Source organism: Hemicordylus capensis, chromosome 6, assembly GCF_027244095.1.
Source record: "Hemicordylus capensis ecotype Gifberg chromosome 6, rHemCap1.1.pri, whole genome shotgun sequence".
Taxonomy (NCBI): Eukaryota; Metazoa; Chordata; class Lepidosauria; order Squamata; family Cordylidae; genus Hemicordylus; species Hemicordylus capensis.
Window position 1 is genome coordinate 4,297,255 of NC_069662.1, and position 10,450 is coordinate 4,307,704.

A 10,450-nucleotide genomic window follows, 5' to 3' on the forward strand; every position below is an offset into this window, starting at 1 on the left:
TCTCCATGTGTCTGGGAGAGGTTTGCATTAAATCCTACCACTCTGCAAGTGCACATTAAATCCTACCACTCCATAAATGCAAGTTTTTAAAAAGCAAACTCAGAGTTTTAGAAAAGCAACCACCAGCCTCAGAGGCAGGATCCCTCTCAATACCAGTTGCAGGGTAGCAACAGCAGGAGAGAGGGCATGCCCTCAGTTCTTGCCTATGGGCTTCTCAGGGGCATCTGGTGGGCCACTGTGGGAAATAGGATGCTGGACTAGATGGGCCTTGGGCCTGAACCAGCAGGGCTGCTCTTATGTTCTAATATTAGTGCGGAGATAAATTGCCTGGACACATCAGCACTGCAAGTTCCAGGGTGTTTATAGCTCCATTCCCTTTTCCCAGGGAACTGTGGGGACTGTCATTCTCTGGGAAACAAAGGAGGATGGGGAGAGGAAGGAAGAATTAACCCCTTTCTGCAATACAGGTGTGTCCCCAAAGATGGAGGGGCTCAGCACTTTACCCAACAGAGATTCGCCTTCCCTGACCCCCACCTTTCTCTGTGTTCCTTCTCTGCTTCTCAGACCGTCCTCATCCTCCAGACCTCTCCATCACCCCAAAGCAAGAGGTCTATATACGGGGGGAATCTGTAGATCTCAGGTGCTCAGTTCCTGATAAGCGTCATGTGTCAAGGATCCTCTTTTACAAGGACGGAGGGACACTGTCTCGCATCAGTACCCCACCCTCTCTGGTCACCCTGCACCTGTCTCCACAAGATGCTGGAAGGTACTCCTGCCACTACTGGGTTCCAGAATCTGGACAAGAGATTGCACCCCTGGAAAGCAACTTCATCAGTGTTGAAGTGATGGGTGAGTTCTCCCCCACCCCCAGCCCCACTTCAAATTAAGCCTGTTGAAGGAGCAAGTGGGAGTCTGAGCTGTATGTGCAGTTAGAGAGGAACAGAATACATTCACCTCAAAGCCGTGGTTCTCATGCCTTTTGAACCCACACACACACACCCCGCCCTCTGAACTTCCTTGACCTTCTGCTGCCCAACTCAGCACAAATAATATGCTTTGCAAGTGAACCTGACAAAATGCTTACTACAGGAGCATCTGAAGTGCTGTCTCACCATATGAAGTGTTGTCTGGAACCACAGCTAGAATCCCCCTTCCCACTGACCATGGAACACCAATGCCTCAGTGTCCCTAAGGGGACCAAATGTGGAATCAGCCTCTGTCTGCAAAACAGGTGTGCCCTTAGCTCCTGAAAGATGGTGTGCTCAATACTTTGGGCAGCAATGGTTCACCTTCCCTGACCCCCACCTTTCTTCTCAGAACGCCCTCATCCTCCAGACTTCTCCATCACTCCAGAACAAGATGTCTATATCCGAGGGGAATCCATAAACCTCACATGCTCAGTTCCTGATAAGCATCATGTGGCAAGGATCCTCTTTTACAAGGATGGAGAGACACTGTCTCGCATCATTACCCCACCCTCTCCGGTCACCCAGCACCTGTCTCCACAAGATGCTGGAAGGTACTCCTGCTGCTACTCGGTTCTGGAATCTGGACGAGAGATCCCATCCCTGGAGAGCAACTCCATCAGTGTTGCAGTGATGGGTGAGTTCTCCCCCACCCCCAGCCCCACTTCAAATTAAGCCTGTTGAAGGAGCAAGTGGGAGTCTGAGCTGTATGTGCGGTTAGAGAGGAACGGAATACATTCACCTCAAAGCCGTGGTTCTCATGCCTTTTGAACCCCCACACACACACACCCCGCCCTCTGAACTTCCTTGACCTTCTGCTGCCCAACTCAGCACAAATAATATGCTTTGCAAGTGAACCTGACAAAATGCTTGCCATTGGAGCATCTGAAGTGCTGCCTCACCATATGAAGTGTTGTCTGGAACCACAGCTAGAATCCCCCTTCCCACTGACCGTGGAACACCAACGCCCCATTGTCCCTAAGGGGACCAAATGTGGAATCAGCCTCTGTCTGCAAGACAGGGGAGCCCTTAGCTCCTGAAAGATGGAGGGGCTCAGTACTTTGTGGGCCAAAGGTTTACCTTCCCTGACCCCTGCCTTTCTCTTTGCTTTCTTCTCAGACCATCCTCATCCTCCAGACTTTATTTTATTTATTTAGTATTAAGTTTATATGCCGCCCTTTATTAAAACAATCCCAAGACGTCTCCATCACCCCAACACAAGTTGTCTATATCAGTGGGGAATTCATAAAGCTCAGGTGCTCAGCTCCTGACAAGCATCGTGTGTCAAGGATGCTTTTTTTCAGGGATGGAGCGCAGCTGCCTCTGTCAGTCCCACATCCTCTCCTCTCACCCTCTGCCTCTTTGCACAAGATGGAGGAATGGACTCCTGTAGGTTGCAGGTTGCAGGTTGCAGAATCAGGACAAGAGATCCCATACCTGGAAAGCAACATCATCAGTTTACACATTTACGAGGTTTACAAATTCCCCACTGATATAGACACCTTGCGTTGGGGTGATGGAGAAGTCTGGGTGATGCGGACAGTTTGAGAAGAAAGCAAAGAGAAAGGCAGGGATCAGGGAAGGTGAACCTTTGCTGCCCAAAGTATTGAGCACACCATCTTTCAGGAGCTGAGGGCACACCTGTCTTGCAGACAGAGGCTGATTCCACCTTTGGTCCCCTTAGGGACACTGAGGCGTTGGTGTTCCATGGTCAGTTCCATGGCCCTTTGGGACACTGGCAGAATCAGGAGAAGAGATCCCATTCCTGGAAAGCAACATCATCAGTGTTAAAGTGATGGGTGATGGTGTGAGGGGTTTTTTTCTTTTCTTCTCCAGAGCAAGCCTATTGAATGAGTAAATGGAAGGCTGAGCTGTCTCTAGCTTGTGTGAGGCTCACAACAAAAAAAGTTTGTGGGGAGGGGGCCCGTGTTTACCCATCTCCTTGGCAGCCCCTTGGAGTGAGTGCAATAATGAAGACAATAGGGAGGGGTGGAACTGGGGGCCCTCCAGAGCTGGGGGAGCAGGTTCTTTGAACCCATTTGCTCAATTATAGCTACACCCTTGATGGGGGTCAACTGGAAGGACTCAGCACTTCAGCCCACGAAGGTTTGCCTTCTCTGACTCCCACCTTCCTCTGTGCTCCTCCCCTTTGCTTCTCAGACCATCCTCCTTCTCCAGTCTTCTCCGTGACCCCAAAGAAAAACATCTATATAAGTGGAGAATTCTTAAACCTCACATGCTCAGCTCCTGATGAACAACTTGTATCAAGGATCCTGTTTTCCAAAGGCAGAAATCAGCCGGTTCTCGTTGCTACTCAACCCCCTCAAGCCACTCTGAATCTGTCTCTACAAGATGCAGGATATTACTCCTGTGGGTACCAGATTGTGGAATCTGGACGAGAGATCCCATCCCTGGAAAGCAACTCCATCAGTGTTATAGTGACGGGTGAGGCCTTTTATTTTTTCAAATTAAGCCTGATTAATGATCACAGGGGAGACAGTGCTCTGCTTGGGACTCCTGAAGAACTGAGCTTGTCCACCCCAGAGAAGAGGCTCTCCATTTGAAATTAGCCTCTGCTTCTGACCTCCCTTGACCTTCTGGTCCCCCAACTCAGCACCAATACTATGTAGAGCAATACCTCCACACTAGTAAAGCATCCTGATGTGGAAGTCACTTGTAATGCAGGGAGAGGGAGATGGTCTACACTTTGACCAACAGAGATCGACCTTCCCTGATACCCACCTTTCTTTGTGCTCCTTCCCTTTGCTTCTCAGACCCTCCTCCTTCTCCAGCCTTCTCCGTGACCCCAAAGCAAGACGTCTATACCAGTGGGGAATCCATAGATCTCACCTGCTCAGCTCCTGATAAGTATCACGCATCAAGGATCTTGTATTTCAAGGACAGTGAGCAGATACCTCTCAGCGATCCCTTTCTTCCTCAGGTCACCTTGCGCCTCTCTCCACAAGGTGCTGGAAATTATTCCTGCAGCTACCAGGTTCTGGAATATGGACAAGAGATCCCCTCCCTGGAAAGCAACTCCATCCATATTTCAGTGACAGGTGAGACCTTTTTGTTTTTCAGAGCAAGTCTGTTGAATGAGCAAGTGGGAGGCTGAGCTGCATTTGAAGTTGGAAAGCGATGCCAGCAGGGAAGGATTTCCCACCAGGAGAACATCTGGGCGGCCCCCCAAAAAACTGTTCCCAAAGTAATGGTAGCAAGTAAGAGGTAGCAAGGTGCCAGTGTGGCACCAAGGTCTGTGGCATTCTGTGTGTCCACAGCTTGCAGGTGTGCACTGAGTTTCCCAGGTTGTCAGATGCAGAGGTTGGTCAATGGCAGGCCCACATAGGGAATGGCACAGCCTCAAAGGCTCTGGGGTTCTGCTCAAGAATCTAGAAGCTCTCAGGCAGGCAGTCTTAGGTATGGTTCCATGACAAGTGACTCAAGGACTCTGGATTCCCATATTGTCTAGGGCAGTCCAGTGCAGGTCTTCCTGCAGCAGGTCCACACAAAGTAGTGTGGACACATTTCAGCCCATGTGATTCTAGACTCTGCAGTTCAATTTTCCAACTTGGGACTCAGCAGTTCAGTAAATTCACTCAGGGAAAGGGATTTGAATACACAATGGGTGAGCAGCCAGGCAGGCTCCAGGGCAGTAAAAAGCAGTGTTGATCACCAACCTCCCACAACAAGGCTTCAGCAAAGTTTTGGGCCAGAGATCAAGGCATGTCCAAACTAGAGGTCCAGCTCTGTATTCTGGAGCTCAGCTCTTTTTAGGCTTTATTTCTGTGTAAAATCCCAAAGGTGGAAAATTCAAACTTTCAAAGGGAGGCTTCCAGGTACCAGGCACCAAACCTGAAGTGAGTGTTGTGGTGGCTATTCAGAGGAAGCGCAGAACAAAAGGGCTCTCATGTGCCAAATCTGCTTCACTCATGACTTCATTCCAGGGTCTTCCATAGGCAGTCAAAGTTTCCCAGATGGAGGGGAAAGGAGGCAGTCTGGTAACAGTATCAGGCCTGTTAATTTGTTGGATTTCATGCCAAATCAGATACCATGAATGACACAGAATTTTGGTTTTCATCTTTGCATAAAAACGTATTAATAGACCTCAAAGTTGTGAAATCCCCAGATCCAAATTGTTTGAATGTCTCTGCTCAGTACTGGAAGTTGAGAAATAATAAAGAGAGTACCTTCGAACACATGAGGAGTTTATTTATATCACTGTTGAGTGACCACACAGCTGAAATTGGAATTGTGGTCTTCTCGCAGACGACATTTCTATAAAGAGGAATAAAACCCTGCATAGGACAGGGCAAGAGTGCCTCTGGGCTGGATCTCATGATTAATCTAATGTGGACTCTGCAGGAATTTAGAGAGCCTCACGGTGTGCACGTGCCTGTACAGCAATCACAAGAACTCTGACATTTTCCCCCACCCCAATTGGCAATGAGCCAAACCCATATGAAACCCACATCCACAAGCTTAGCTTGGAAGTCAGCTTGATGATGTGGGCTTCGTGTGGGCTTGGTGCACTGCCAAACAGAGTTCAAGGAAAATGTCTAAGTTCTCACAATTGCTCTACAGGAGCACACCTACCACGGGGATAACTAGACTCCGGCAGACCCGCATTAGATCAATTGCGAGACTCAGCCCTTTGTGCTGTTGTCAAAAAGGGACAAGCAAGGCAGTTTGGAAGCTGGCGGATTGTGGTCCTAGGAGTGAGGGACATTCACCAGCCAAAGAAGAAAGGTGTGTAGAGCAGGCAGAGGTGGGGTGGGGCAGTCAGTTCACACAGAGGATTACGGGGGCACCAGTAGGATGCCCCTTGGAGCTGCCGCTGAAGCAGCTCTTTGGGACCCGTCTGACCCTTGCAAGAGTTGGTTTTGCAAAGGGCCGGTTCCCACCCAAGTTGTGAGGTAAGGCAGCATCTGGCAGATGATCTTGGCCAATGCAACACCTTGAGCCACTTGGAGGCCCGTGAATGCTGACATTCACAAAACCAGCCCAATCTCTGGCAGCAGATCTCTAGTGAATAACCATTTTCTTGCGCAGAATCGTTGCTTCTCCCCCTGGCCATTGGATGCGGTGGAGGAGGCGGAACCCTCGTTCTCCTGGTGCTTCTCGCCTGCCTTTACAAGAGGAAGCTGAAAGGTATTTGGGGGGTGGGGGAGAGCTGAGTGCCAAGAGAGGGGCTGCTCAGGTCTTCCGGCCTACCCTGCAAGCCTGGAAGAAACCCCTGTTGGAAACAAAAGAGCCAGAATGACGCTTTCCATCACATGTTGATTCTGACCATGGCCCTGAGACTTTTTAATAGCAGCCTGACATAGAGAAATCTATATATCAGCAGGTGAAGCTTCTCCCCACCACTTTAGCACAGTACCAGGAAAAGCCTCTCCTGTCCGCATGTCAGGCTGCTGACAAAGGCACAGAAACCAGTTTTTAAATGGCACCAACCCTTGGGCTGGAGTATCATTGCCATGGTTCCTTTTTAACCCTGAGGGCGCCCCTGTTCTTTTCTAGACTACTACAAGATGCCCTGCATGGGGCTGCCACTGAAGACTGTTTTTTGAAACGTCTGTTGGTGCAAAATACAGCAACTGGGCTGGGGTCCGCTCTGGTTGCATATGGAAGGGAGACTAGAAGTGTTTGCACTATAAGATATTCCCCCTTAGGGGATGGAGCTGCTCTGGGAAGAGCATCTAGGCTCCAAGTTCCCTCCCCTGGCTTTGCCAAGATAGGGCTGAGGGAGATTCCTGCCTGGAACCTTGGAGAAGCCGCTGCCAGTCTGTGTAGACAATACTAAGCTAGATGGACCAATGGTCTGACTCAGTATATGGCAGCTTCCTATGTTCCTATGGGCTGCTAACTGGCACTAATGTTCAGGAAGAAATCTTGCCAGTACTGATGGAACCACACTGGCTGCTGATTTGCTTCTAGGCACAATTCAAAGAGCTGGTCTTAACCTTTCTAGCCCTATATGACCCAGGACTGGGAAACTGCAGGACTGTCTGCTCCCACAGGATCATGCCCAACCATTGGGGCAGAGGGTCTCAACCTTAGGCCCCCAGATGCTATTGAACTACAAATCCTATCATCCTCTATTACCCCCATAGGGATGAGGGGAGACGTAGTTCAACAGCATCTGGGGACCAGTGCTTGGGAACCCCTGCCCTAAATGACGATGGAGCCCAAGATGTTCCACAGAGGAGGAGAGACAAAGACCAAAAGGGCAGCACAACAAAGTTCACTCTCCATTACAAAGCATGTTTTTCTCTTTTCTTTTCTCAGGTAGCAGCAGGATCTCAGCCAGGTGAGTGAGTGTGAAACCGGGGCTGATTTTTTTAAAACCCACAATTGAAAAGCGGCTTCTCCGAAGCTTTACGTGCAAGTGTGGTTAGGCTGACCAAATGCAACTCTATGCACTTAAAAGCAGGAAAAGACATTTGCACAGGCCTTTGGCCATTTTGGGCAGGGGGTGGTGGTAGTTGTAGTCCAACTACAGCTGGGGGCCCATAGCTTGGGAACCCCTAAGTTATTGCACACATTAGATTAGAGGGCTCAGTGGCATTGTTGTACCCCAACAAAGAGAGGTTCTTTTCTGGGTCAGTAGCCAAACACATCACCAGTCGAGAAGGGTTAAAAAGGCTTTATTTTGCTCTATAGTAGCAAAGGTCTTGGCAGCTATCGCTCAAGTCCAAGACCCCGATCATTTACGAGCATGACATATTTCTAGCCTAGGAGATGGTGCATAGGTACTGCCCCTTTCCTTTGTCTGGACTTTCTGTAAATTTCCAGCTAACTTCTGCACATGTATTCTTTTAGGTGAATACCTCATCACCTTCTTATCTAGTCTCTCCTGGCCTTCCTTGGCACAGAAAAGCAGCTCCTTATAAGGAATCCCCTAGGCCTCCCTTTACACAGTCAGGTTATATGAAAGGTAACATGGCTTCGGTCTGGCTCAGGCCTACACCAGCATCACACACACACACACACACACACACTCTCTCCATGCAGTAGCGGCCGGAGTGGGCACCACTGGGGAGGGGGGAACGGCAAGAGGCAGCATTAGGCGTAAATTAGTAGGTGCTTACCTCTGCTACTGCTGCACCTGAAACCTGCCCCTGAAAGCTGTGTGCCACCCAGCACCTCCTGCAGTGGGGGATCAATTCCGTTACTCACCTGGCCCCCACACTTGCATGGAGGCCATTTACTGGCCACGCAAATGGCCTCTGCCAGGTGAGTGGTGGAGGTGGAGCTGATCCCCCACTGCAGGAGGTGCTGAGTGGCACACAGCATCCAGGAGCAGGTTTCAGGTGCAGCAGTAGCGGAGGTGAGCACCTACTAATTTATGCCTAATGGTGCCTCTTACCCCCACCGGTGGAACCCACACTGGCCACTCGTGACCCCAGCCTGTCATGCAGCCAAACTTGGCCGGGGTCCCCAAGCTTCAGTCCCCGGATGCCGTCGAAACTGCTGGGGAATATAAAATATAGGCCACCTCCATCCTCGGAGGCAAGAATCCTCTGAATACCAGTTGCAGGGGAGCAGGAGCAGGAGAGAGGGCATGCCTTCAGCTCTTGCCTGTGGGCTTCTCAGAGGCATCTGGTGGACCAGTGAGGGTAAGAGGATGCTGGAGTTATATCCGCTTGGGCCTGAACTAGCAGGGCTGTTCTCATGTTCTGATGTTATCATGCTGTGTGCCATTCTCTTTTCTCTCTACTGATTTTGATGTCCTCCCTCCCTTCCTCTCCTATTTCCTTTCTAGGACTTACTGGAACACTTTAAAGTCTCAGCAGTCCATAAGGAAGAGGAGGTAGGAAGGAATGTTAATTTTCCTTTCGCCCATGTCCCTTTCGTCCATCCTCACAATCAGGGGGAAAGCTGTCGGAGTTATTACCTTCCCTCAGACAAATGTTGGCTAACTGAGCTAATATCTAGTCCCAGAACCTTCCCAAAATGCATCCCTCAAATTTGCCCCCCCTTGCCCATTTTAATAGTGTTGCCACCCCTTCTCCCACCTCTGCTTCTATGCCATTCACATCAGCTTGGCATGCAGAAATTATACCAACTGAAACTTTCCCCATCATTTATTGTATCACTACGCCAGGAGCAAGTTGCACCTGCTTAATTTCTTTGTCTCAAGCTGCTGTTAAAGGCAGAGGAGCAGAGATGGTTACAAATCTTGCAACCCCAATGGCCCTTATATTCCTCCCCTCCAGCTGCTCTCAGACCCTCACACTCACTCACTGACCATCCTATTGCTCTGCCTTTCAGGTGCAAAGACCCCAGTGGAAATGCTTTGTGTAAGTAAGAAGTGGTCTTTTTGTTTCCCTGTCATGGCTCCCTTGGGGTTCCACTTGTCAGAGAGAAGGCTCTTGTATCTTTGAAATCCACATGGCAGGCAGAAATTCAAGTGGTGAAGCTTTTTCCATAATTACTGCTGGGGGGGATTTCTGCCTCCCATGCAGCTGTTCAAGGAAGGATGGTGACCCTAGCCCCCAGAATGTAATACTGTAGCTGGAAGAAAGGGGACCCTGGGGGTTGCTAGGTGCACATCTGTGCCCACACTCTAGGCACACAGCTGACCATCAGCAATCCTGCCTGGTTTCCCTGACTCCAAACTCAAATACAACACAAGGACGTTCCCAAGGGATGCTGACACTGAGGAATAAAACCATTACACAACCACCCATATTATGCCTGGTGTGGAGAGAGCTGACAGAGAGAAAATTATCACGTTGGGGGGGCAGGGGGGGGTCATTCCCTTCAAGGAATGGGTGGGTGCTTTTAAGAGAGGCCACCCACAAAGAGCTATAGAAAAGAAGGCCAATAGTTGTGTTCTTGGGAAACTCATAAAATGCCTGCGGGCCACATCAACATTTCACCACCACCCCTCTGAGTGAAAGAGCTCCACCTACTGGGCAAATAGAGAAAACAATGTCTGATCACCAGTGATGATACCCAAGAAGACAGGTTGTTTTATGATTAGCTCTTCAGAAAAGAGAGGAGTCCTCACAGCCCATGGGCCAAGACTGGGGCGTCCTTCCTAAATCTAAATTGCGGGCAGCAGAAGTTGGTGGTCCACCGAAGGAGAAGAAGGGCGATGAAGATGCTGATTCTGGAGCAGAGTTTGAATTCCCAGTGAGTTTCGAAATTGCCACACTTGCAAGGTCTGTGGATTTCCTGACCGGTCCCTGATGGCATTTTCCTCATCTTTGTCTTCCAGGAAACTGACCTGAGTTACACGCTTCTTGGCATCAGCTGCTCTACGTTCTTCAAAGATGAAAACAGGGGCTCCACCAAGGAGGCTAACCTCTACGATGAAATTCCATGATAGCTACTTCCACCTACTCTTTCTTCCCATCCTCATTTGAACAAGACCCCCTCAGACATGCCCCTCTAACTACCACCCTGTCTCTTTCTGTCATTGAGTCGGAAAACCATTCTCTCTCCCCGCCCAGAAATTCCAGTCTAAATCTTTAATTAAA

General features: G+C 49.6%; 1 protein-coding gene across 2 annotated transcripts; it reads left to right on the forward strand.

The window, feature by feature from the left end:
• Window positions 1-827: 827 nt before the first annotated feature.
• LOC128331772 (immunoglobulin superfamily member 1-like) lies at window positions 828-10,450 on the forward strand. 2 transcript variants are annotated; one of them, XM_053265618.1, is made up of 9 exons: window positions 828-849; window positions 3,126-3,410; window positions 3,740-4,024; window positions 6,015-6,113; window positions 7,251-7,272; window positions 8,728-8,775; window positions 9,237-9,265; window positions 9,952-10,103; window positions 10,189-10,450. In XM_053265618.1, the coding sequence occupies exons 1-9, from the start codon at window positions 846-848 to the stop codon at window positions 10,294-10,296; spliced, it is 1,032 nt and encodes a 343-aa protein (XP_053121593.1). In that variant the 5' UTR covers window positions 828-845; the 3' UTR covers window positions 10,297-10,450. The 2 variants fall into 2 exon arrangements, with proteins under 2 accessions (XP_053121593.1, XP_053121592.1); XM_053265617.1 differs by lacking the exon at window positions 828-849 and adding an exon at window positions 1,469-1,602.

Excerpts from the sequence above, each read along its gene's own strand:
- LOC128331772 (XM_053265618.1), top strand. Across the intron at positions 6,114-7,250 it reads TTACAAGAGGAAGCTGAAAG|GTAGCAGCAGGATCTCAGCC; the intron begins GTATTTGGGGGG and ends TTCTTTTCTCAG. Across the intron at positions 8,776-9,236 it reads CAGTCCATAAGGAAGAGGAG|GTGCAAAGACCCCAGTGGAA; the intron begins GTAGGAAGGAAT and ends TCTGCCTTTCAG.